We start from the raw sequence: 27,935 nt of genomic DNA, 5'->3' as shown, positions 1-27,935 counted from the left end.
ATCCGTGTGAATATCCTCATGCTGTTTCACCATATGCCTTAGCATTGGCATAGCTGTCTTTCGAAGGAGAGAAGCCCTGCCCTTGGGGAAGGTTTTGCTTTGTGTTGAGACTTCACTGAACTAGTCAAAAATGGGAGGGTGGTAGGGTGGTGGTGATGTGGACAGTACAGTTCCCTAACAGAAAGGTGCTTAACACCATATTAAGGCTGAAGAGTAACAGGCTTCAGATACCTACTGTGTTTGGTTGCTATTTCTAGAGATATTGGAGAAGGTTAAGGTGGCACTAGCTTTTTTCTAGAATGATACGTGTTCAGTGTGAGATATAATGGCACAATTTCCTTCTCCCTTCCTATCCTACCATGGATATCCCTAAATGGATTTGAACCATTGACCCTGGAGATTTCTGGTGTGTCAGAAGCCTTGTGCAATTCTTACAATCTTTCTGATTTCTCAATCTGTTGGATGGATGTTTGAAATCACTGGTTTTTATTTGAAGTTCTACTCTGAACAAGAGTACAAAATGTAGTACATCTTGACTTGCATGCTGGTGCCCAGGACCTGTAATTTATCCAAACCCTGCACTTTTGGGAAGTGCTGTAGTCAAGCAAGGACTTATCTTACTAGCATGCTAATTTCCATGTTCCATAGGCTTCAAGGAGTTATCAGTAACTTATCTTCCTATAAAGTGTGCATAATTAGAGAGAAATGTTGGCAAGAGTAAAGTATCCTCTGTTATATTTCATATATTTCATCTATATAAACTTTTATTGGTCAAAAGTAAAAGCAAACAGTGTGTAAAATCAAAGACTTGTTTCTTTGCTTTCATGCCTGAGCTGAAGCTGCTGAGCTGCTTCTACTCATCCTCTTTGGCTTGTCTTGTGTATGAACATTTATTTTCCTTGGGCTATTTCCTGCTCTGTAGTTCTACAAAGGATGTGCAGGGACCTTATAATGAGAGCAAGCACCTGTAACATGGGGCTTGTGCTTGTCCATAACATAGTCTTGGTACCAGGACCCTGGTTAGAATTACATACTGTCACAGTGTCCATAGCTGGTCTTTCTGTGACTTTAAAGAATCCACAGGTAATTTTTGTCTCATGTAGATAACTTGTAAGTTACTCTAAAATGTAGTCAGAATGCATTTACATGAGACTCAGTTAAGATGAACCACCTTGATGCTGCTGATTGCTGTACGTATTTTTTATTTACTAGTTATTTTTTGTTTGATTGGTTTTGGTTTGGTTTGGTTTTCTTCCCAAACAAGAAAGTGGAGCAGGCACTTTGCATTCTTGAATTCTTTTCTTTTCTGGCTTATTCTCTGTCTCCTGCTTTCAGGTCAATGCTCAGTTCTCAAAACGGATCCAGGCAAAAATCAAGGACCTTCTGCAACAAATGGAGGAAGGGCTGAAGACGGCAGATCCACATGACTGCTCTGCCTATACTGGCTGGACTGGTGAGAAAGCTAGAATTTGAATGAAATGTATTTGTTAAATGATGTAATTAGATTTATTCATAGGAGATTCTGATACTCTCACAGGAGTGGCAGAAATACTCTGTTACAGGCATTTTTGTGAGTTGGTTTTTCTTTTAACTCTGGAGCCTTGGTCACTGCTGTCTGGAACTTGCATTGACTTCAGCAGGCAAAGATACAGAATGATAATTGACTTTTGTATATGGAGATCATTGTCTTGCAAAAGGAGTGGATGTCCTAGTTGCATAGGAAGGGGATTAGAAAACAAAAAGGTAAAACCCATGGGCTGAGATAAGAACAGTTTAATAATTGAAATTAAATAAAATAAAACAATAATAATAATGGAACCAACAGTAATAATTATAATTGCAATGAAAAGGGGAGAGCGCTAAAATGCAACAGAAATGAGTGATGCAGAATGCCTTTGCTCACCACCTGCTTGTGAAAGTCAAGCCCATGCCTAAGCAGTGATTGGTGGCTTCCAGCCAGCTCCTCCCAGTTTATGTACCCAGCATGATGTCCTGTGGTAGGGGATATCCCTTTGGCCAGTTTGTGTCAGTTATCCTGGCCATGGTCCCTCCCAGCATCTTGTGCGCCTGCTCCCTGGCAGAGCATGGGAAACTGAAAAGTCCGTGACTTAGGGTAAGCACTGCTCAGCAACCCCTAAACCATCAGTGTGCCATCAGTGTTACTGTCACACTTAATCCAGACCACAGCACTGTACCTACAGAGAAGAAATTTAACTATATCCCAGCTGAAACCAGGACACTGATCCTTTAGGCGGAGCCTGCAGTTTTTGTGTCTGACGTGGCCACTGTTCTTCAAGTTGCCAGGACATGTCCATCTAGGCCTGTTAAGTGGAACTTGGCTGGATAGAATGGCATATTCTGTTCCTGCTCTTCTAGCTCAAGCTTCAGGCATACTTAAACTTTTAGCGCCGCATGTTTGAAATGTGCCCTGAAGAGATCTATTCTTTTACCTTTATGTCATGAGGGAGGAGTACCTTGGAAAAGCTCTCCAGCCTTCACCCATCTTTAGGCTTAAATCTGGCAATTAAAGGGTAAAATTTCTTTGCTTTCTTGATGTTTCAGTACAGATGGTGCTGTGGATGGATGGGTGGGGAACTTTTAGACAACTCAGGCTTAAAAGATAGATGTGTTTCAAGGTCTGAAAGTAACTGGCCACTGAGTGCATGCCGATCTCCAGTGGTGGGCTTTCTCGTGCTGACAGTACAGAATGGCTCCCGGGGAGCTGTGTTCTGACACAGTGAGTGACAACTGAAATTATGGCTGATAAACCAGAGCGTGCTGAAAATGAGTCATAAGTAAAAGTAACACAGCCATCATTAGCTGAAACAGGAATATAGATGAACAAGTGACATCTAATGGGAGTAGGATTTTTCCATCCTGTAGAAGGATTGCCATCTACATCTATTCCAAACTGTGAACTTCTTTCAAGGCTCCTGTGGATATGGTTCTGAATAAAAGTATTTAAATAATCTGATTTTTAAAATACCTAGTGCAGATACTTTCTCCCCAAACTTGCTCTTTGCTGCATTTTGCTAGTGTGCAAATCAGAAGGTAAAAGTAGTGCTGAAAACAACTGCCTTGCTTTTTATGTACCAAATCTAGACAAATCTTATTGGCAGTGCAGTCATAAGCATTGGCTTGTAATTTGTCAAACATCCTTAAAATCTTGGAACACATACTGTTGGCACATAGGACACATGTAAAAGTCCATCTTACTCATACAAGTACTTTTTTGTGTGCCAGACGTCTTGGAGGAGCCATTTTAAGGGTGTTGCACTGAGAAACACTAGGAAGGATTAGATGAACTGGGCTTTGTGGCTACATTTCTGATCATCCTTTGATCAAGCCAAGATATTTACACATTTGTTGCAGCATAAAAAAAGGGTTCCACAAATCCCTGTAAATAACCCACAAGTTCCCATGATGCTGAACTGTGCTACCCAAGCTCTGCAGGTTTCTTCTTAGATTCACCTAGAAAGGCTTGCTCAGAGCCTGCCCAGGGAACACCTGAGGATGTACCAGCACTCTTGTGGTGCTGTTGTTCTTGTACTACTGAGCTAGCCTCTCTGTGAGCTAAGTGAGCCTTGTGTGTACTCAGCTTTGGTTGAGGCTCAGGAGAGTGCTGAGAGATGGGTTTGAGTTACAGTGTGGTCTGGAGATAAGTGATTTACTTCTGCACGTGTATGCTTGCAATTGGCCAATAGACATCCAGTCAGATGGATTTATTGCACTTCCTTCAGCCTACATTGTTATTTCTAAGGTTGTGTTTTGTTTTAATGGAAAACTATGTAATGAGTTTAATGGAGTGGAGCTTGATAGTACCTCCTGGCATACTCTGAGCCCTTGTTTGACTTCTGGCTTTTACAAACCAGCTTGACTTGTACAATCTTGTAATCTTGTTGTGAAATACTTTTAGGGGTTATGAACAATTTGGCAAGTTGAATCCAAAAACTCATCAAAAGATCCTTTTACAAATTAAATGGGAAATAAGTCACTTTGTGCATATAATAGATGAGTATTGTACAGTTAGTGTACTCAGTCACACATGTGCTTATTAGCTCAAATTTTGAATCTTCAGTGATTTCTTTGTGTAGTGGGTTGATGCTGGCTGAATGCAAGGCACCCACCAAAGGCTCTCTCTCACTCCCCTCCACAGCTGGACAGGGAAGAGAAAAAATATAACAAAGGCTTCATGGGTTGAGATAAGGACCAGGAGAGATCACTCACCAAATACCATCATGGGCAAAACAGGCTAGAATTAAAGATATTAATTGAATTTATTGCTAACAAAATCATAAAAAGATAATGAGAAGAAAAATAAGACCTTCAAAACACCTTCCTCCCACCACTCCCTCCTTCCCAGCTCTACATCCTCCCCCAGCAGGACAGGGAGACAGGGAATGGTGGTTATGGTCAGTTCATCACCCATGGTTTCACCCGCTGCTCAGGGGTAAGAGTCATTCCTCTGCTCCCCCATGGGGTCCTTACCACAGGGCACAGTTCTCCATGAACTTCTCCAGTGTGAGTCCATCTCACGAGCAACAGCTCTCTGCAAACTGCTGCAGTGTGGATCACTCTTCCATGGGGTGCAGTCCTTCAAACACAGGCTAATCCAGTGTGGGCTCCTCTCTCCACAGGGGTTACAGCCTCCTTCTGTGAGGTCACAGCCTCCTCTTAGGCATCTACCTGCTCCAGCGTGCTCCATGAGTCTTCTCCATGGGCTGCAGGTGGATCTCTGCATCCCCATGGTCCTCCAGGGGCTGCGGGGGCACAGCTACCTCACCATGGTCTGCACCATGGACTGCAGGGGAATCTCAGCTCTGGTGCCTGGAGCACCTCCTCCTCCTCCTTCTTTGCTGACCTTGGTGTCTACAGAGTTGCTCCTCTCACATGTTCTCACCCCGCTCTTCTCTGGCCACAACTACAACTGCGCAATAACTTTTTTCCCTCTTCTTCCTAAATCTGTTACCACAGAGGCATTACCACTATTTCTACTTGGCCCAGCCTTGACCAGTGGCACATCAGCCACTGGAGCCACCAGGAACTGGCTCTGCTAGACAATGGAGGAAGCTTCCAGCAGCTTCTCACAGAAGCCACCCCTGTAGCTCCCTACTACCAAAGCTTGGCCACGCAAACCCAATACACTTTGCCAGATGTTGAGGGCTGTGTCATGAATTTTCTTATTTTTTTGGAAATTGAGACTCTACCATTGGGCTTCAGTCCGATAATTTTTATTTTTGCCACAATCCAATTGAAATGTAATCTGAATAGTGGACCAGTGCCTTCACACTGCATAAGGTAGGACCCTTGACCTACATGTTTTTATTGTCAAAATACCTGTTCACATTGGAGTTACTGGTTCAGAGGCACTGAAGAGGGGAATATGATACACTTAGAAGGAAAAGTAAATGAAGCTCTCTCTTTTTCATATGTTCATTTCAGGTATTGCCCTCTTATATCTGCAACTGTACCGCGTCACGAAAAACCAGAGCCATTTGCAGCGATCTCTTGATTACGTGAAGAGAATCCTTCGCAATCTGAATGGCAGAAGAGTTACTTTCCTCTGTGGTGATGCTGGGCCATTGGCAGTGGGTGCGGTGGTTTACCACAAACTGAAAAATGACAGTGAATCTAAAGAATGTGTTGCCAAGTAAGTGGTTGATGGGGGAAAAAGTCATGCCCTTCATTTGTAGAGAGAATTGGTTCAGTAACTTTTGCAAGTGAAATTTTAGAGGACAGGATTAAAGAATGGACACTTCCTCCCCTGATAAGTTTTCAGTAGAAGAATACAAAGTAGACTTTATCTTTATTAAAGCTGGCTTACACTTGATTTCATATTTAGTGGGTTATCTTGAGTCCTCTATCGCTGTTAGGACAGGATGTCCTTGGCATATCTGTAGTGCATACACATTCTGATTTTGTCACATTGAAGTGACATTTAACAAAAGCCGCACGCTTGTCATCGGCAATGTGTAGTGCTTGTGCAGTGTGTGATGCTTTCTGTAAAGAGTGGGTCTTAAATTGTAAATTCATTACAAAACACGTGCACTGCAGGATCTGGAGCAGCCAGACAGAAACAGTGCATTGGATTGATACGTAAAAGAGTTTAATAAAACAAAGAGGAAGTACTTGCAGGAGCAAATTTGTAAAGGCAAGGGAGTTAATTAGGTCAGAGCATATGAAGGGTGGCCTGAAAAAATTCCAGCCCCTTTTCAATGTAATCTGAAAGTAACAAATGTCTCAAGAAATCCCATTTAGATGTAGCTTCATTAGTGCTCTGACTGTGCCTTTGGTGGTACAGAGTTGATTCTGTGCCAGCAAGGGATGGAAGCCCTGGAACCCTCTGGGGTTTGCGTTCAGCAACCACAGTCCACCTGCTAGCTGTCCAGCAGCATACCTCAGGCTGGCAGAATTTGCAACGAGGCTTATGTCCTCATCTCCATTCTGGTTTATGTTTGGAAATGTAATTGGTCTCTTTCTAGTCTAGAATCCTAGTGCGATTATTCTCTGCTGCTGTTCCTGAAGGAATATTTCAGTTTGGAAATGAGTGTTAGGTTTGGGATTTTTTGCTTTTAGAACCAGTGGTAAACTTGGGCGTGTCATTTTGAATGCAGCTCGGAAAACAGTGTTGCTGTAAGGTAAGAAGCATGAGTTTAGCAAAATGAGATTAGCAGTAAATCTTTTAGTGTTGCCTCTCCTTGGAAAGTAATTTCTAGGAGGAGTAGTGAAAAGGGTTTAGTTTGATTGTTTATTTTATAACTTTTTTGTTTACAAATATATTCATGACACCAGCTGAGTCGTGCTTTATAGATGTCAAAATGTAATCTGTGATTTCACTTTTTACTTTTTACCTTGTCCATTTGTATGATTGCAACAATAAAACTTAATAGTGGACAGTTTAGAAGAAAATAATTTAATTCTAAACCCAAAGCGTAATTCCGAGAAAGGAAATTTAAAACTGTTTATTGTGAGTAGCTTTTCCCTGGTATTAAGCAGGGACAGCATAAACACACAATTGAGGTCAGTGGTTTGCTATGGCATGATATTAATGCTAACATTTCTCCTGAGAAATAACAGCTAGGGGAATCTAGGAATTGAATTTGGTCTTAATCCAGGTTGTTGTTGCCCCTGCCCCAATTTAAAATGTGATCATCACCATGGTTTCATCTAATTATCAATTTAATCCAAAAAGATAGGAAGGGACAGGGAGGGAGTGGCAGGAGAACAGATCTCTGATTCACCTCAGTGCTAATACAGACTGGTAGAGTATTAGCAGAGAATCTTTCTGGAGAACATGAGTTACGATGGCCAGCACAAGGGTTTTCTTGTTTTTTCATTGCTAAAGGCATGCAAAACACTTGTGCATTATAGCAGAGTCCTTTACAAAACTGAGGTGCCTAATGTTTGAGACAATGTGTTTTCTTGGGAGAGGGAATCACGAATGGTGGTATTGGGCTTTTTTTGTGTGTTTGTTTTTTTCCCTCTTAAGCATGTACAATTAAGTGTTCCTCACTTTGGTGAAATTCCCAGAGGCTCCAGGAGGTTTTTCTCTTTGTTGGAGTGGCTCTCCAGGCCTTTCCAACTCCTACCCTGCATCTGTTTCTGTCTGCACAAAATGCTGACAGTTGTGCTGATGCTGACCTGGCTCTGGTTCAGAGTTTCCCATCTCAGGGATGGCAGGTGTGCAGAGCTCCTGTGTGTATACATGGCAGCCAACTGGACTGGGGGCGATTGAAGGGGAGTGGTGGGGCTTCCTTCGCCACTTGTTCTGCTTCTGGTTGGATTGATGGTTTGTACAATGCACAGTCCAGTATGGTCTCTACAGAAGATACTCTTCTCTCCCCACCTTCCTTGTCTGATGCAGGTTGTTGCAGCTCCAAAGGACAGTCATCAGCACGGATGCCGAGCTTCCAGATGAGCTGCTTTATGGCAGAGCAGGTTACCTGTATGCCTTGCTGTACCTGAATACTGAAATTGGTCCAGACACTGTCCCACAGTCTGTTATCAAAGAGGTAAGACACTTTTCTCTCTCCAGCATCACAGCATCAGTGAGATCTGGGATCACTCTCCTGCATACTTCAAGCAATTAAGAGAGGGATGCTGGAGAGAAGAAGGACCTAGAGCTGGGAACCCAATCTCATCTGGCCGTCCAGTCTCTTCCCCTTTTCCTTGCTGCCCAGCTTGGGCTGAAACAGGCAAGTGTAGGGTGGGTCTGTGTCCAGCCAAGGAAATAGGTCTAATATGTAACTAGTTATGAAGCACTTGAGACACTGTTACAAAAAACCTTAAGACAGAAGTGTGAAAGTCTTTAAGTGAAAAGAATGGGAATTAGTGTGGGGAACGTACAAGACTGTTTTGCAGATACCAGAACCAGAGAAGGCAGGGCTGGAAAAAAGTAATGAGAAATACTCATAGATTAAATTTCTACTCTTAAAAATAGAAGTGATTTCATAATTAAGGAAAAATACCATTTCCACCTCAACACTCAAATCCAAATTAATTGAATATTGTCCCATCACTGTATTGTGGCTTACTGTTTATTGTGGTATTAGTCATGCCTCTAAATCAAAGTAAACAAGACAGATGATCAGGGTGTGTTCTTTTTCTTAGGTAATAGATGCTATTATTGAGTCGGGGAAAAACTTTTCGAAGGAGGAGCGGAAAACAGACCGTTGTCCTCTGTTGTACCAGTGGCACAGGAAGCAGTATGTTGGAGCAGCCCATGGAGTGGCTGGGATCTATTACATGCTCATGCAGGTAAGAGCATCTTCTGTTGGCAGGGGTGAAATAGCAGTGATTTTTTGTTTTCCATCAGCTTTCATGTATGTGCGGTGTTGTGCTGGATCAGGGTCTCACAATTTGGAGTTAGATTGCAGCGCAGAACTGTGCAGAGGTGCTGCCTAAGGCTTTGATAGCAGAAGAAAACTGTGACTAGGGTATCCTCACATTAGAATGAATTAACTCTTGACTTGTGGTTCAGAGCACCAGCTTTTCAGGATCTGGTTTCTTGTCCTCAGCGAAGACAGTGAAGTGCTTTTTCTCATATTCATACTTACTTCTTCTGGTGTCTGCAGTTAGAACAGCTAAAAATTCACTTACTATCCATCACTCTTCAATTCTTTGCTATTTTTAAATTACTGCACCGCTGATGCCTCCTGTCCTCTGTGCCCTTCCTCTCTTTAGTGATTTTTTTTCCCCCACTGTCTTGGTGCTTTTGGAAGACTACCCTTAATCACATATTAGTCTTCAGTATGCTTTTATTATTTAGATGTTTTTCTTCTTCTTTATCTCACCTATTTATCACTCAAAAGTGTGATGTTCTTTAGTGTATTTATAACTGCTGCTTTCCTCTTTTTGTTTTCCTTAGTGAGATTCCTCTCTTCTGTAAACCTTCTCTTTCCCACACTTAAATCAATTCCCCCCTGCCCTGAGATTTGCAACAGAATTATGATGTTTTTCCAAACAGACCTGTATCTTATTTCTGTTGTATAGTCTGGAAAGAGAGCCTTAAGGCCATTATAGAAGATGGCCACAGAGTTGAAAAACTTTATTGCACCTGTTTCTGGTTTTTGAAGGTGCCCCTGCCAGTCCGTGCATCTTTGTAAATATCAGTTTCCTTACCAACTCATGTGGAATGAGTTTTCTTCAGGCAAATATAAGGACTGTACATCCTCACAGCCTGAAGCTGTGTACAGATGTTCACTGCAGAAGTGACTGAGCTATGGTATTTGGTGCTGCCACTGCTCAAGTCATTCCTTGCTTGGAAAAGATGCTGTGTTTCAAATTACCTTACACCACTTCCACCAGCAGTTCTGGTTAAACTGGCTGACTTTGCTATGGGAGTAGCTACTGCTCTGCTACCTGGGGGTGTGTCTTAACCTCACTACACCCGTTTTCTGCAGTGATCATCCCACTGGGGCCTCAGGCTGCTCTGATTTACCATGCTCCTATCTTTACCTACTGCTTTCTTCAACAAGGTTGTCCACTCCCTTCTGGTTCCCTCAACTTTCTGGCTTCCATTTTTCTTTCCCTGGCAGTGCTAGATTTTCAGAGAAACATCTAGTCTTCTAAAGAAGGCTCTTTAAAGGCTCCATCCTTCATTTACTGTTCCAGGCTGATAACAGAAATAATTGCACAGTGCTTTTTGGTTTGAGCAGAAGCTACTCTGTCTACATGTTCAAATCCTAGCTATTTTTCCTTTACATATAATTGCTGCTTTTAAGAATTACCAGAAAGCCATTGTTTATGCAGCATTAGATTACCATCTTTTCACTGTATGTTAAATATTGTGAGTCATGCAAAGTTGAGTCATCCACTGCAGAAGAAGATGTCATATCAAAGTCCCATCCTCTCCCCATCCCTCCCACGCCAAATGGTGTAAATTTTGCTGTATTTTCATTGAAGAATTGAAGAGATGATTTGTTGAGTGGTTATTTGATAACAAAAAAAAGGCATTTAACATCACACCTGGATGTGAAGGTTACTGAGGGTAATTTCTGTACATCACCTATGTCACAGAATCACAGAATATGCTGAGTTGGAAGGCACACATCAAGATCATCAAGTCCAACTCCTGGCCCTGCACAGAACATCCCAAGAATCACACTATGTGCCCAGAGTGTTGTCCAAACACTTCTTAAACTGGAGAAGCATGTATTGCTGGAGTTACTTACAGGCTACTGGAAGAATAAGAGCTCAGCCATGTTATATAACTCATCCAGGAGGCAGAGGGGGAATTCTGAAGTGCTAGCTAGGAAGTGTCTGCTCCAAGATCCTTTTACTAACTCTGAAGCAAAAGTGTCTGTCTGCATATCATTGCTCTTGGCCATAAAGTCAGGACACACACCTGTAGGTTACTCTTTAGCTGTTTGAAGTAACTGCTGGGAATCTCAGCTGCTTGGGCAAAAAACTCACTTGTACTCACATCTTCTTGGAAGCGCAAGGTAAAGAGGTTTGTAAAGAGCTCTGCTCTCCTTGGATTTACCTCCTAAGGATGGCTGAACTGGGCTGGGCTTGCCTTGCACAGCTCAAGACTGAAGGCATTTATTGCTGGTGCGCATCCTCTTTGCCTTCTTCTGCAGGAGTGCAGTGTGAAATCAAGAGCCTCAAACCAAACCTTCCTGCTAAGGAGGGCTCTGGGTGAGTCTGAGTGAGGGCTCATCAGCTTTGGGGTGTTTCTCATGACAGGCTGCTCTGTGTTCAGGTGTACTTCTGATGAGCAGCATGAACATTTCTGTTCTGCTCAGAAAAGTGCAGAGGTGGAGTCTGCTTGAGGGACCTGGTAGAAGTCTGGCAGAGGTTTCCTGGCTGAGGTGAAATAGAGGCTTCTGGTTTCTTCAGGTTACTCAAAATACAACTATTGAAAGTCTTCCTTCACTTGGCTGTCAGACTTTGAATTGAAGGAGTGTGCTCACCTGTTAAATGCAAATGTGGTGGAGCTGGTGGGAAACAGTGAAATTGTATGGCATTGAATCAGTAATAAAGACAAGTTATTAAAAAAAATAAGCTCATTTATTAGGCTGCTATAGGCTCCAGTGCCTGTGGTTGTTCCGACAGCTTGCAGAAATTCCAGAAATCAGGTAGATTGTGTAAAAATAGAGAGCTCTGCTGTAAAAATGCTGTAAAATGGGCTGCTAGTGGAGGGAATGCCAACCAAGAGCAACTGCAGACCCAACAGTTACTTGACTTCTAAACCTTTAGTTACAAGGAGCATGGAGGTTGATGGATGTATTCTGCATTTGACAAGGATGTAAATTAAACAAAAGCTAGGAAGACAATTCCTAAGAGCAATTGAAGGATGAGTTTGTAGTACAAAGATGTTTAGATATCGGGTGAGGTAGCTATTGCTTCTGAAATTGGAAATGCAGATTTATGGCCCATAGCTTCAGGGAGCTTTGTTTATGATGGAAAACTTTGACCTTCATAAACCTCTACCAGGTATGCTGCTATATGCACTTTCCTTCATTTGTTGGGAAGTAGTTATTTTTAAAACAAAATGAGTAACCCAGGATGTCGGAGTGTGTATTGTGAGCACCATATCTACAAAACTGTCTTTCTTCTGTAAGTGTTCTCCATATTTTAAGTTACAAAGAGCCGTCTGGGAGTCTTCATACTCTGTTCCCAGTTCTTTAGTAGTCTTTCTGTGTCACCTCCATTAAGACAGGCAACAACTTGGTGCCCCAATTTCTTTGTAATAACTGTAAAAATGCTCTTCACAAGGGTATAATAAGCAGGCATTAATTAAATCTCTAGGATGTGAGTCACAGTATTTGGATCAAGGGCACGTATGTAGGATGATTGAAAACAGATTGTAGAATTAAGTGTTGATACACAATTTGTTACTACTTCTGTTGATGTGTTTAGTGATGTTTATTTTAATGTTTTCTTCAGCCAATTGCAAATGTGGACCAGGAGACCTTGGCAGAGCTGGTGAAGCCAAGCATTGACTACGTGCGTCATAAAAAATTCCGGTCTGGGAATTACCCGTCATCACTCAGCAATGAGACTGACAGACTGGTTCACTGGTGCCATGGTGCCCCCGGAGTCATCCACATGCTCATGCAAGCATATAAGGTGAATCATTCTGTCTTCATAGATTTCACAGATTCACTGAGTATTCTGGGTTGGATGAAACCCACAACCTTGGTGTAAGCTCTAACATGTTGCAGTGGGGATCCTGCAACACGCATATATCAAACCAGGAGTCCCGTGGAAAGGAAATAACAAAAAAAAGGCATTTAACATCACACCTGGATGTGAAGGTTACTGAGGGTAATTTCTGTACATCACCTATGTCACAGAATCACAGAATATGCTGAGTTGGAAGGCACACATCAAGATCATCAAGTCCAACTCCTGGCCCTGCACAGAACATCCCAAGAATCACACTATGTGCCCAGAGTGTTGTCCAAACACTTCTTAAACTGGAGAAGCATGTATTGCTGGAGTTACTTACAGGCTACTGGAAGAATAAGAGCTCAGCCATGTTATATAACTCATCCAGGAGGCAGAGGGGGAATTCTGAAGTGCTAGCTAGGAAGTGTCTGCTCCAAGATCCTTTTACTAACTCTGAAGCAAAAGTGTCTGTCTGCATATCATTGCTCTTGGCCATAAAGTCAGGACACACACCTGTAGGTTACTCTTTAGCTGTTTGAAGTAACTGCTGGGAATCTCAGCTGCTTGGGCAAAAAACTCACTTGTACTCACATCTTCTTGGAAGCGCAAGGTAAAGAGGTTTGTAAAGAGCTCTGCTCTCCTTGGATTTACCTCCTAAGGATGGCTGAACTGGGCTGGGCTTGCCTTGCACAGCTCAAGACTGAAGGCATTTATTGCTGGTGCGCATCCTCTTTGCCTTCTTCTGCAGGAGTGCAGTGTGAAATCAAGAGCCTCAAACCAAACCTTCCTGCTAAGGAGGGCTCTGGGTGAGTCTGAGTGAGGGCTCATCAGCTTTGGGGTGTTTCTCATGACAGGCTGCTCTGTGTTCAGGTGTACTTCTGATGAGCAGCATGAACATTTCTGTTCTGCTCAGAAAAGTGCAGAGGTGGAGTCTGCTTGAGGGACCTGGTAGAAGTCTGGCAGAGGTTTCCTGGCTGAGGTGAAATAGAGGCTTCTGGTTTCTTCAGGTTACTCAAAATACAACTATTGAAAGTCTTCCTTCACTTGGCTGTCAGACTTTGAATTGAAGGAGTGTGCTCACCTGTTAAATGCAAATGTGGTGGAGCTGGTGGGAAACAGTGAAATTGTATGGCATTGAATCAGTAATAAAGACAAGTTATTAAAAAAAATAAGCTCATTTATTAGGCTGCTATAGGCTCCAGTGCCTGTGGTTGTTCCGACAGCTTGCAGAAATTCCAGAAATCAGGTAGATTGTGTAAAAATAGAGAGCTCTGCTGTAAAAATGCTGTAAAATGGGCTGCTAGTGGAGGGAATGCCAACCAAGAGCAACTGCAGACCCAACAGTTACTTGACTTCTAAACCTTTAGTTACAAGGAGCATGGAGGTTGATGGATGTATTCTGCATTTGACAAGGATGTAAATTAAACAAAAGCTAGGAAGACAATTCCTAAGAGCAATTGAAGGATGAGTTTGTAGTACAAAGATGTTTAGATATCGGGTGAGGTAGCTATTGCTTCTGAAATTGGAAATGCAGATTTATGGCCCATAGCTTCAGGGAGCTTTGTTTATGATGGAAAACTTTGACCTTAATAAACCTCTACCAGGTATGCTGCTATATGCACTTTCCTTCATTTGTTGGGAAGTAGTTATTTTTAAAACAAAATGAGTAACCCAGGATGTCGGAGTGTGTATTGTGAGCACCATATCTACAAAACTGTCTTTCTTCTGTAAGTGTTCTCCATATTTTAAGTTACAAAGAGCCGTCTGGGAGTCTTCATACTCTGTTCCCAGTTCTTTAGTAGTCTTTCTGTGTCACCTCCATTAAGACAGGCAACAACTTGGTGCCCCAATTTCTTTGTAATAACTGTAAAAATGCTCTTCACAAGGGTATAATAAGCAGGCATTAATTAAATCTCTAGGATGTGAGTCACAGTATTTGGATCAAGGGCACGTATGTAGGATGATTGAAAACAGATTGTAGAATTAAGTGTTGATACACAATTTGTTACTACTTCTGTTGATGTGTTTAGTGATGTTTATTTTAATGTTTTCTTCAGCCAATTGCAAATGTGGACCAGGAGACCTTGGCAGAGCTGGTGAAGCCAAGCATTGACTACGTGCGTCATAAAAAATTCCGGTCTGGGAATTACCCGTCATCACTCAGCAATGAGACTGACAGACTGGTTCACTGGTGCCATGGTGCCCCCGGAGTCATCCACATGCTCATGCAAGCATATAAGGTGAATCATTCTGTCTTCATAGATTTCACAGATTCACTGAGTATTCTGGGTTGGATGAAACCCACAACCTTGGTGTAAGCTCTAACACACTTAGATATGTATATGTACCTCTATCTTTGCAGAGAGACTTGTATGCAGGCCTGTGAGATTGCAAGGCTTTAGTTCAGTATCTTTCTAGATCTAGGCTTTTAAACAAAAACCCCAGGTTAGACATCTAAAAACTTCAGAATACCTACATTGGTATGTTTGTAAAGAGAAAATAAGTGGGTAAAATTGCTTCTCAGGGCACTAGTTACTAGGTTTTCTTGGGAAAGGGACATATAATTAATCAATTTGGCATCAGAGTCCTGGGTGGGAGAATATTGACCTATCTTCATCCCTAGAGTTTTAACAATTATGTTGGTTTTCAAAAGTGTAGGTTTGTGTGCCTTGCCAAAGAATGTCTTCCATAAATTATTCGTTTGTTAAGATATAACTCGAGAACTTAATGTCAGAGCCAAGATCCCAGGCCTCTTCTAGAGCACAAATAAAACAGCTGAGCTACCACAAGCCTGCTGCCTGCCCTTCTCCATTCTTAACTAGGTTTGCTACCTGTCTTCTTGTGTGCTTCTGATTTGCATGACATTTGAAAGTATGCCATTTAATTAAATTTATGCAAATCGATTCTTGCTTTTGACAGCCCTCCTTGACAGATTCCCTGGTTGGCATCTGGGTGGGCTGATGAAAAGCAGGCTTGGTTTATGGAATAATTACTCATGCTGCTACCTGAAATGTGAACTGTAAATTTCTTAAAGCATTGCTGCATGTAGCAGCGGTCACAGTTGCTTTTTCTGTGGCCTGTGGTAGGAGATTGACTTAACACTTCTCCACTCTCTACTTCTTTGTCAATGTGATGCTTTCCCCAACACAAAATGTTTTGCAGGAAGTAGGAGGGATAGGACCAAGTTCTGATTTGCAGTCTCCTTTTTGGCCTCTTTTTATGTTTAAGGTGATGAAACCTACAACATTTTTCTATTACTCTTTATATTCCTCTTTTTGAAGCACTGAAAGAAAAAAATCAGAGTGTGTTTTGCTGGCTATGCTTTTGTACCAGGCACCGGGACTTGTGATAAGAGACAGCAGTGTTTGTCCTGGAAATCAAGTACTGCTGCCTGGCCTTAATTCAAAATGTTACGGCTAAGTAGCTGGCAAACCCTGATCAGAGAGAGCCACTTCCTTTATCAAGCTTCTGAATTTAAGAGTCTTGCATGTTAGTTGCTGCTATTGCCTTATTAAATAGTTTGACAGGGGATGCCATCTCCAGAGGATTAAGTCCGCAGTAGAGCATCAGGTTTGTTGTTGGGGTTTTTTGGTAGGTTTTTTTTGGTGGTGGTGGTGTGGGGTTTTGTTTGTTTGTTGATCTGTAAAGTGACTTAGGTAAAGGTCAGCAACAAAGTGGCTTTATAAAGGTGGAATTTTGGTGGTAATCAGCTAAATTACTTGCTTTTGTTTGCTTCTTTCTGGATGGGCTCTCTATGTTTAAGTGCATTTCAGTTGCAATAAACTTTGCAAAATTGTTCCTTTGCTCAAACTGGCTACTGCTTCTGAGTATATACTATACTGATAAACTAATACAAGTACTCATAAAGGCAATGTATGGTTCCTGCTTGTACACGTGACAGAGATGTACATGCAGGAACCCTACGTTGCCTTTATGAGTACTTGTATAGGAAGAGATATTCTTGTGCATTTTTGGCATGGAATTGAAGGCAGACAGTGAGTAATCAGGAAGAATTAGTCATGAAGACCAGGACCTAGCAATTTAGGACTAGATTTGATATCCAGTATTCCATTTTACATTTCTTGGAGGCAGCATCACATTTCTGTGTTTCCAGATTCTGGTTTGGGAATAGAAAATGAAGAAAACAGGACCACAAACCCTTCAAATAGATTGTAGGCTTTAGAATGAAAGACCTTGAACTTGAGTTTTTTCTTTGGGGTCCTGATTACAGAAACAAAAACCTGAAAAGTTTTTTCTTTTAGCATGCAGGGAAAGGAGAAACAACTTAGTAAGAAAAGAAAGGCAAGTCTATGAGGAATGGATTATTAAAATTCAAAATAAATTTTATATGGAAAAACCCCACACAACAGTAAAACATCCCTCAGGGACATCTTCCTTTTGTTTTCATTAGTACTTCAATTGATGTGTGTTTATTCTCTGTTTTTATTCCACAGACTTTTAAAGAGGATAAATACTTGAAAGATGCTATGGATTGCAGCGATGTCATCTGGCAGAGAGGTTTACTGAGAAAAGGGTACGGGATCTGCCATGGTACTGCTGGCAATGGCTACTCCTTCTTGTCTCTCTATAACCTAACTCAGGACAGAAAGTACCTCTACCGAGCCTGCAAGGTGAGCTCTGCAGCATCCCAGCAAAATCGCTGTTCCCTTTCACATGCCAGTGCCCATGCAAGGGTAAACTGGGGTGGGAGTGGGCTGATGTGCACTGGGGCTGGCTGGGACCTTGGGTAGGATAACAGGGCCCGCCACTTGCTCCATTTACTCACATTTTGACTGGACAACTTCAGCTGTGCATGTGGGGCAAGCACTGTGTTAAGAAGCAGAGTGAAACACACAAATGTTCTGTAAGAGGGGAGGGACTAAATGTATTCAGAAGAAAAGAAGAGCCTGAAAATTAGCCTGCCTGAACAATAACAGAGTGATGTTATGTGGTGCTAATTATTCCACTGAGAGATCCACTGTCCTCCTCAGGTCCTCAAGCAATACTGTTTGTAGTCTTTTGTAATTATTTGTTTTCAGAGCCTGTTTGGGGCTTTTAGAGCTCTGAATTGCAGTTACTGAATTGCTCACTTAGAGTTTTTTTTATTAATACAAATTGCAGAGAAAGACACACTCAGAATTTTTCCACTGAAATTGTCCAAGTTCTGCTATCAGCTCTTGACTGTGCTTGCAGTTACTGAAGGAGAAGGACTTTCTCTGCCTGTTTCCTTGCCTTGGAAGACTTTGGTTTGGTTTGTTGGGTTTTTTTTTCCAGTTTAATTCACTGACATGAGGTTTCACATTGTGTACACAGCTATTTAGCTGAGGCCTTTTACAAAATATTGCAAATGAAATTTTACAAGTTGCTTCCTAGGTGCTTTTTAGTGAATATTGGCCATACGTAAAATTATTGTATTCATCTCTGCAGTCAGCCTGTCCTCTGTCAGCAGAGCTTTAGAAAGCTGCTGCTTGTCTCACATTTACCAAAGCATCATGCTATGAGGACACCTGTAGACATACCTGCATCCTAGAGATTGAAATAAAACCCTAGTAGTCCCACAGTGAATGTATGACTTTGTTACGCTGGAGTCACCCACTGCTGATGCATGAGCCACAGCATCCTGCATGCATTACTGGCAGCACAGCTGTCAACTCTCCCGGCCATCCTCCACGCTAGCACACCTTCTGCAGCTCTGTGCAGCATTGGCAGCTCCTCTTGGTGCTGCATTTCTGGCCCAAGAGAGCCCTGATATTTGTCCACGCCAAGCTAGAGAAAACCAAACGTATCTGTCTCAAAGCCAGAAAAAAGAGTTATATACTTGAAATACCTTTAAGAAGGAGGCTGTGGGGCAGTGCCCAAACACTGTTTGCTGAAGGTGCCTGGCATAGTCAGGCAGCATATTTGCAGCCACTCTGCTGCTTCACATCTCCAGCATCCCCTTGTAGGGGAACTCTTGAAACAGGCAGAGGAATTTGCTTGTCTGGCATTTTTGAAATTTTTTCTTTCTGAGACGGAGTGTGCAGGGAAGCAAACATGCAGTTATGCTGGTACCTAGAGGCATGTAACTGAGAGAACTAGATGGCTCCCCTCCCAGGGGTGCTTCTTCACACCAAAAACATCAGGCTCAGGGGCAAGAGTCTTGCCCGGAATCCCTGGTTACCTCATGGAAGCCATGAAATTGTTTCACAAATGACAAAAACTTGAATAGAGGAGACCCCTGTTTTGTGCTTCACACCTTCACGGCTTTTCTCTCAGATTATCAGACAGGCTCCCAGGAGGCTGAGGCACTTCTAGCTGGCCTATCTGTAAGAGGAGAGAGGGGCTGTGACATCCGGGGCTCCAGGCAACACAGCATTGAGCCCTGTGCTGTTCAGCCTTGTGATTGCCATTGTCCGGGGCAAGTATGCCCAGTCTGTGTCACAAATAATGTCAGATGTCTTCCTAAGATTTTTTTCTTCCCCTCTTTCTCCCCCCCCCCGCCTCAGTTAAACAAAGATGCTGTGCCTTACAGGATCTGGGTTGTGCTGAAGCTATGAACTTGCAAAGGATTGTTGTGCTTCAGTAGCCTAGGGTGCATTTTAAAAATTTCTGTTGCAGTTCCCAGGCCAGAAGTAATAATAAAGTCTAGTATGCAATCAGATGTGGATGTTGGAAGAATTGATTGTAGCTTAGAAACATGCCATAAACATGTTTGGTTCTCACATTTAAAACAGGATATATGGGAGAATTAAACCGTAGTTTGAAGATTTATATGTAGAGGGGGCCCAAAAATGTTTAATCAGTTCTCAATAACAGTGTGAATCACAGTGTTTGTGTTTGTGGTTTTTCCTTGTGTTTCCTGAAGACACTCACACACATGCACATACCTCTATCAAGAGAAGAGAAATTCATCCCCCGCTAAATATTTAAACAGAATGGAGTGGGGTGGGAAGGAAGAGAGGAGATGCCACCCATATCTTTCTAATGAAAGAGCAATGGCTCTGGGATCAAGCTTACATCCCATAGAGCTCCAACTCCAGGGCTGGGGCACCCTCTAGTTAGGCTGACATGTTTGCTAGCAGGTTGCCCAAATTGCAGGGAGCAGAGAGAGACCTCTCAGTTGTTTGCTTTGCAGGAGTCTATGCACTGTGTTTTGAACAAGCAGTGGTTTGCGTCCCAGCACAGAAATGCCAGGGGAACTTGTGCCCCCCTTATGCTCTGGGGAGCCATACAGGGGAAGTAGCTGGTTGTTACTGAATTGATCCAGGTGTGGTTCATAAGTCACGTGTGTCCAGTGTAGCTGCTGCAGCAGTGTTGGTCAAACGTGAGAAAGACACTGTTAACTCTTCTTAATGGTAACCCATCTTCTGCAACAAAATATTGATGACCATAGTTGTCTAGCTGTATTTATAATGCTTTTTCATAAGGCTTGGGGAGAGCAAATAAATAAAAATAATTAATGGCAGCTGAAGATTTAATCTCTAAATTGGTGCACAGAGATGAAAGAAAACCAAAATGCAATTAAGAGCTGTGAGTCCTGAGTTTGTGGATAAATTAAGCACCAAGAGAGATAAGAAACTGATACAATATTAGTAAAATTTTGACTGAGTATATCTGTTCTTACAGCATTTTTCATTGGTATGTAGCAGGGTTGATTTACAAAAAGCAGATGTTTACCCCACTTTTTTTTCATTGTTATGAAACTGAAACACTATGTAAATGCATATTTTAAAACCTGGTTGTGGCCTTGTCATGGTTGAAGGAGGAAAAATTGATCTCAGTGATTTATGTGTTGTGTGTCTGCTTACACTGCTTCACATTTTGTACCTATTAATGATATTCAGATACTCAAGCTTGCATTTAGCAGTCTTAAATAAAAATATATTTTTTAATGTGTTCCCCAGTTTGCTGAATGGTGTTTGGAGTATGGTGCACATGGATGTCGTATTCCTGACCGACCTTATTCCCTCTTTGAAGGTAAAGTGATGGTGTTGCAAATGGTTTTGTACTACAGGAAAGAGGGGCATCCTTGCAATTTTGGCACATGCATAGGAGTTGGGAAGTCTTTGGTGGGTTCCTCCACTATTAAACCCCCCCACCATCACCTCTGGCTAAAAGAAGGCACGGTGGCAGGGGGTAGAAAAGGACCAAGAAAAATCATTCACAATCACAACTTTCATTCCTCGTTGCATTTCAGCAGTTTAAATGTAAAATCAGTGCCAGTGTTACTCCAGAATAAAATTCTGCTGTGCTGATGCACTTGGTTTAAAGCAAAGAGAAGTCCAGGCAACAGCTCTGTCACAGGTGGTTTTTCAGAGGGACTGGGCAGAGAAGCAGCCGTGGGCAGGGCGTCTCAAACTAGTTGCTGCCTGTCAGAACTAGGCCTTCTCTGCTGCCATACTTGACCAAGGACAAGGTAGTTTTAGTATGACCCCAAATCACTTGAACAGGAAAGCAATGCAGAGTTCTTAGGAGCTTATCTGTAAGTTCCAAGATGTTACTAGATACTTTCCTAGAGCTTTGTGGTTTTTTATTTGTAGCTTATTTTCTATTCCGTGTACCACCCTTTTACAGAATCAGTAGCAAGGAATTACAGATCCAAGTGGGACTTAAGGTAGCGGCGCGGCTGCGCCATGAACAACAAGCCTCGTGCGCCACCTGCCGCTGGTACTTGAAAATACAGCATCCGAGCAGGGATATTTGCAAATAAACAATGCAGGGCGTGAACGAACACGAGAGAGCAGGAGTTACATGCAGCCCTTCTAAATACAGAGTTATTTTCTTAATGCTGAAAGGAGAAAAGCATAAGTATTCTTATTCCTGAGAGCACCCTTGCATGCTCTTGTAGGGAGGGGAAAAAAGCAAGCATACAGTCTGTTGTATAAAAGCTTTGAAATTTGTTGAGAAGGTGAAACAGTGCCAACAGCAGGATGATTTGTGCTTTAACGCTGATTACAGCTTTTATTTTAGTTTTTAATTGTCTGGATTTTTAAAATAAAAATCGAAAAGTCTCATATTTGAGATGAAAAAAAGTCTTAATTTTGGCCTTTCTTTGTTTTTGTAGCCAAAATTTTGCTTGCAGTTGTCCAATACTGCCTGTACATGCATGCTTTGAACAGAAGTTGCATGTGCATCTTATGAGATTGTTCTAATTGTTTTGTTTCCATCAGATGCTGTAATATAGAAAGGTTCCTTTATTTGTGGATAGCTGATTATAAAATAGGATTTTAGCTTGATCATAAAATGGAGCTTGTATTTGTATGATTTCCTTGCTGTGCTTCCCTTGTCTGTCACCTTACGAGTTCTGTTGGGTAATGCACTTTGGGCTCTGGATGACCTCTTCATGAATAGTGAGGAAATGAATCTGTACTTCACAAGTATAATAAAGTTTTGGCTTTTTCTTTTAACCAGAGAAATGATAAGCAAGAGCTGCTCAAATTATGAAGGACAGTCCAAACCTGGATTAACTTTCTCTTAACTTGAAGTAGCACTGAGGTTCTTCAGTTGACGAGATGTTAGCAGAGACATCTTGGTTCTTGCCTTTGATCTTTTCAAATAAAACTTGGTTTCCTGAGCAAAGTTCATCTGAACTTGCCTTTCCATGGGGCCTAAATTCACCTCTTTAAAAGAAGATCCTAGTAAGAGAGGTGTTCAAATGGATGCTGTTGCCTTTGCTGTCAGTCGTGCTATTTTAATGTGCACAAAGATCTCTTTCTCATTATGTTTTAGGCATGGCTGGAGCTATTCACTTCCTCTCAGACATTTCAGTACCGGAGACTTCCCAGTTTCCAGCGTTTGAACTTAGACTTCAAAGGAGGGAAAACAAAGTGGAACAGGATGGCTAAAACCATCATTTTGAAAAGAAACTGATGCCAAAAGAGATGAGACTTTAGTGCCTCTGATAGGTAACCAACTCGACGCTGAACCGACAGATGGATAAAGCCCTTTTCTCACCCCTCCTGCCCCAAAGGACCATGAAGTCATTAGAGCATGAACAGGAGAAGCCACACTTAAGTTCTGTTAAAGTGACACCTTCAGATGTAGGACCGGAGAAGTCAAGTTTTGAACTTTCTCTTTTCTGTTGTATTTGTCTTCTTTAGGTCTTTGCCATGCTCTGCACGTTTATTGGTGTTGTGTGTTGATCCAAGTCTTTTGTTGTTAGCAAAAAGCTGGTCTCCGTGTGAATCTCTGTCCTGTACCTTCTTGCATGATTCACAAGAGCAGTGTTGCTTTCTGCAGCGTGGTTACCCGCAGATAGAGTTTGTTGCAGGACGGTGCACAGCTTCACTGGTGTGCTGGCAGCTCTAAAAAGGGATGAGAAACGTTTCTATGTTCATTTTTTTCCTGCCTTTTTCTCCACAGTCCTTACAAGCTAAGCTGGTGGAGCTCAGCCTGTTTTGATGAAGAGGCATGAGGCCATTTCTGTTTTCAGAAACTTAGCAGGTTGGAAGGGACCTGGCTTTTCTTCTGCTGCTGTTGTGGGAGGCTTCTTTGAAAGTCTGAAAGAGAGGCTTCCTTTGATACTTGCAGCTGGTTAGTGTGTTAGGTGGAGATGCTTCTCCCCACTGCTGCAAAGCCCCATCCCATGCCATGACCTTACACTGCAGGTGGAGTCACTTGGACTAAGCTCCCTCTGCCACCAACAGCAGAGCCTGGACAGCATAACTGCTTCTCCTTTCCTCGACCTGGATTTGGAATAAACCTGTCCTGCAGCATCTCATATACAGATGAGCAAGGGAGGGCGCCAGGGCAAGTTTCTCATGTAGGTAGCTTAGGATGGTTGTTACTTTGGAACCAAGGTAGTGATTTGTTCTGGGCTCTCCCCTCCCATGTAGCAGTACAGGAGTGATAAATACCAGCTGCTTGTGCAGGCTGCAGAGGATTATTGAGCAATATGAAGCCATTGCTAGCAGCTAGAATTGAAGTATATTTCACCTTAAAATCCACACAGAAAAAGCTCTTTTCCTGTAGTCTTAACTGCTGCTAGTGCTTTGCTTCCCCGTGTAGTGTGGTGGGGTTGTGAAATAGTAGACCTGCCTCCAGGTGCTCATGAATATCAGGCCATTGGTTTGGGAGAAGTGGGACATACTCTGAGTACTCTTGGAGCAGGTCTGTGTGTCCAGGTAGTACCCAAGTGTCACGTACTCTCAGTCGCTCAGGCTCTGTGGTCATCCTTCCCCCAGGTCTCCCTGTGCTCTGTCATTCCAGGCGCTGATTTTAATTGGTATCTTCTGTTGGGTGCGAGTGTGGCAGATGGCAGAGTTTGACCTTTTGGGCACACGTCAGGATATCTGTGACCTGTGGGCCATCTGCTGAGCTCCAGTGTCTGCAGTTGTGCTTGGAGATGAATTGTTGCTCCTGCATAAATCTTTCTGGATTCGTCACCTTGCAGGTGACTTCCTTGAGTGCGTTACAGTGTCTGTTGCCAAATCCGTTGGGATGTTAATAATTTCTCCATTCAGTTCTGTTGGACAACAGCAGCAGTGTCAGTGCAGGAATGGCTTAATGTCACAGTGTAGCAGTTTGTCTGCTGGTTTTTCAGGTAGGATTAAAACATGGGAGCAGCAGAAGAGACTTTTCCACCCTTCTGGCAAAGGGGGCAGAAGGTGAGGTGAGAGCAACAAACCCAGCTGCATCTCTACAGCCAGGGATGGGGGAAAATGCTGAAAGGCAGTGGGAATGGGGAATGCTGCATGGCTGAAGCAAACAGAAGCAGAGCAGCAGAAAGTGAGGAACAGAGGGAGTTACTAATGTGAGGGATCAGTGAGGAACAGGAAGAGCTGGTCACAGAGGCAATGCACAATGTACCAGCAGAGACCATCTCGATGAGAGATTCCTCCATGCCAAGAATGCCAAGGGCTAACTGTGTTTCTTTCTTCAGCCGGTGGATCCCTGATCATGCCCATAGATAAGCCAAGAAGGAAACTTTCCCAGGGTGAAGTCTCAGAGAAATACTAACAAAGGAGGTAGACGCCAGCTCTGATGCTGTTTCACATCACCCCCCACCTCTCTGTTCCTTCCCCTCCACTGTGGCTGCAGAGTATGTTGGGTGTGTTAACAGGGAAAGGGCTCACCACATTTACAGGAACTGCCTGCAAACAGACAGAAGCCATTGGCCCTCCTGACAAATCCCATGCCTCTGTTGTACAGACTGTGTAATGAGGGGGTCACCTGGCAGGTTTTTTTGTTCAGTAATTATATGCACATTGGCCTTGGCTACCCTGCTTGGAATGGCTCCTGTGGGAGGTGATTTTGGCTGGCCAGAGCCTAAAGGGAATTAAAGCCTGCTAGTTTTAAAAATACATAGGTAGATACACACTTGGAACAGCTTAATGCTGAGCAGATCCCCAGGATGCTGGAGTGTACCTGTCAAGATAATGAGCAAGTCAGCGACCTGCTCTTTCTGTACCATAGCCAGCCTTCTGCCGTGGTGGGGCCTAGCAGGCCTGGCACCATCTTTCTCTGCAGAATCCTCTCAGAACTGAGAAAGACTGGAAAAGTATCGAGCAGGGAAGTGTCTGACAGTGCATCTGCCTCGTCTTCCTGACGTGACTTTCCCCATGGCTTCTCCTTTCTGTTCGTCACAGCGTTGTGATATCTAGGTGGCCCATTAAGGAAAGATACGGTGTGAAGGTGAAAAAGTGCATTTCACCAAGGCAATGTCTTCAAAAATGACATCAAACTACCAATGTAGAAAATGTCTTAATATTCCCTGCTTTGCTTTGTCTGTGTGTGTAGTCCATCTGTTGCAAAAAGCAGTAGTGTTAAAAATGGAAATGCTCTTTGGGCAGAAAAAGAGGAAAAAAATGCTGATGTTTTGTTCTTTGGCTTTATTAGTAAAGATCAAGCTATGTGGTGGTAATTTGTGTGAGTCTGGTTTTTTCTTCATTGTGGTTCTTCCTTCCCTCCAGCACTGTGGTGATAGCTGTCCCACTGATCTGACTGCTGAGCTGCTTCCCCATCTCAGTCCTGCAGGATGAAACACATGCTAGAAAGAGGGCTGATTGCTTTTTTGTAACCTTCACATTTTCCTAGCACTGCAGGTGCCTTTCCTGCTGCTGCTCAAGGGTGATTTTTAGTGTAAAAAAGCCCTGCTTTCCTTTGTGGCCACACAGGTCCTGTTGAAGAGTTTGCAGCTAAAGCCTGACTCAGGATGAGCTGGTTTTTAAAACGTGTGAAATCTCTATGTGCAGCTGACCAACAGCCGTTTCGCAGCTTTGAGGAAGTTTGAAATGTTCCTCTAGCTATGCTTTAACAGAAGGGAACATCAAGTATGCTGCAAGCAAGGGGAAGTATTTCTGTTTCACAGGGCCCTTTGTGCCACTCATGGCCATCTTGGCCACTGAGAGAAACTGCTGCTTTTTTGGATTAAGAGGATCAGTTCTGTTCTGTAGATAATCTGTACAAATTCAGTGTAGGTGCATAACTGCCTTGGGGCTTTTCTAGCACAGCAGATCTCTGTAACATGTAAATAGCATATGAGAGACACGTGGGAAGTACGTGTGCTGTGTCCCCTCATAGCCAGGCAGCACCGAGCTGAGCCCTGCCCAGGAGGGTGCTTGATGCAGCAGCCTTTCCTGGTGAAAGTGTTCATTTTTTTTCCCATTTGTTTCCATTGGTTTCATGTCAATTCAGACTCAGGGCCAGTGTGATTTGTGCACAGGGACCTGACTTTAAACCACTGCTTCTCCTTGACATCTGCAAGTGGATTGTGGTAAATCCAGCTTGTAGCTATTAGATAAGATAGGGTTAGGCAGCAGGAGAGAAACAGTGGGACAGGTAGAGATACATCCATCCTTGTGATTTCTCTCACTAAATAAAGCTAAAGTAACAGATTTGTGCAGGAAGGCAGGGCTGCTTGTCACTGTTCCCGCTGCTTCCTCTGCTGTCCCCTTCACCTTGCAGCACATGGCAGCTTGGAACAGTGGCTTCCAGTTGCACCTCTCATCTTTAATTGCCTTATTATCTAGCAGTTGCTTTGTAAAAGCTGTCCTTTGCTGGATTTTCCCCTGCATGGTGTCTCCGTAGTCATTTCCCTGTCAAATAGTACAAACTGTAAGGCAGTTCAGCTCCTGGTGACAGGGCATCAGAGGGGAGGGCTCCCACAGCCACAGGGCCTAAAAAGGCATCCCTGGCTCACCTACCCAATTAGCAATGTTAGATCAGAAAAAGAAAAATGAAAGAAAATAGGCTTCACTATCTGCAAAAGTGTTGTGGCTTCTTGGCTGACCTGTGTGCCAAGAAGTGACATTTTGGATATATGCATATAAAGCTAACCTTTCTGAGGTTTTGGAGCTGCATATTATAAATCAGGGAAGAAAGAATACATCCTTTGCTTCTTCACATGATCTGAATACCTTTTTGGAAAATACAGGCCCAGCTGTTTGTTGTCACAGCAGTGTAAGCTGTCACAGAAGCTTCAAAGAAAAAGAAAAACACTCACAAACCCTGAAAAGTTGTCACTACAGTATCACTTCCCGAAGTGGTGAAGCACAGGTTCCACCAGAGCTCTGGGCAAGGTGTACCAATAGTCCCTTGGGGTGTCTTTTCTCATAAAGCAGCGTAGCTGGAGATTTCAGCAGAAGGGCACTGACTCCCTTCTCCTCCTCCCTGCTGCCAGCTCACAGCAGCAGAGACCTCAAAGGTGTCCTTCCCTGCCTGGTCCCTGCCTCCTCAGAGGTATACCAGACAAGTTTTGCGGATGCATAACTGAAGAAAGGACCTCAAGGGGTTACATTGTTCATGTTCCTGGCTCCCCACCCAGGTTCAGTGGCTCCCCTAAAGCATCTCCATTCTGGCCAAGCCCTGTCAAGGTGTTTAACCCCCACGGATCAAACCTCACTGCAAGAACCAGGAGACAGATGGGCACAAGACACAAAATCACCGGCCTGAGGTAGAGAGATCTCAAAGGCTGGCAGGGAGTCAGCTGCACACTGGTCCAGTGCCTCTGGAAGGGGCAGGAGAGTGCCCCACACATCCCCCGGGCTCCCAGCTACCACCACCAATCTTACTTTGCAGTCAAGACTCCACCCTGCCTCATCAGCAAGGCACCAAAATCTCTCTTGTGTTTGAGAGAGGATGCAGTAGCTGCACCCAGAGAATCCCAGCAGATAAAGCACCAAACCCCCATGGGGAAGTTCACTTCAGCAAAGCTGCAGCAGCCGGCACCTCCTAGGGCATCACCACTGCCAAGTAAAATCTTGTTGGAATTGGTGAGGCAACTAGAGGAAAGGCATGTAAACAATTTGCAAGTAATGCTTATGGATGCCCATGCAGGTGTTGTGTTTTCAAGAAAAGACCGAGCAAGTTTGCTAGCAGAGAATTCCCTGTGTTGTACAAGG

General features: G+C 43.2%; 1 protein-coding gene across 1 annotated transcript; it reads left to right on the top strand.

Moving 5' to 3' along the window:
* Positions 1 to 1,302: 1,302 nt before the first annotated feature.
* On the top strand, positions 1,303 to 25,456 carry LANCL2 (LanC like 2; the record flags this gene model as incomplete). The annotated part of the gene is made up of 8 exons (XM_017734647.1): positions 1,303 to 1,453; positions 5,443 to 5,650; positions 7,865 to 8,012; positions 8,611 to 8,757; positions 12,391 to 12,573; positions 17,070 to 17,246; positions 20,499 to 20,571; positions 22,324 to 25,456. Coding segments are annotated over 8 exons (1,203 nt in total), but the record flags the coding sequence as incomplete, so codon positions are not given.
* Between the last annotated feature and the right edge of the window lie 2,479 nt (positions 25,457 to 27,935).

Source organism: Corvus brachyrhynchos, unplaced genomic scaffold (assembly GCF_000691975.1).
Source record: "Corvus brachyrhynchos isolate BGI_N302 unplaced genomic scaffold, ASM69197v1 scaffold94, whole genome shotgun sequence".
Classification (NCBI taxonomy): Eukaryota; Metazoa; Chordata; class Aves; order Passeriformes; family Corvidae; genus Corvus; species Corvus brachyrhynchos.
Note: the sequence above shows the minus strand (reverse complement) of the source record. Positions and strands in the feature narration are given on the sequence as shown.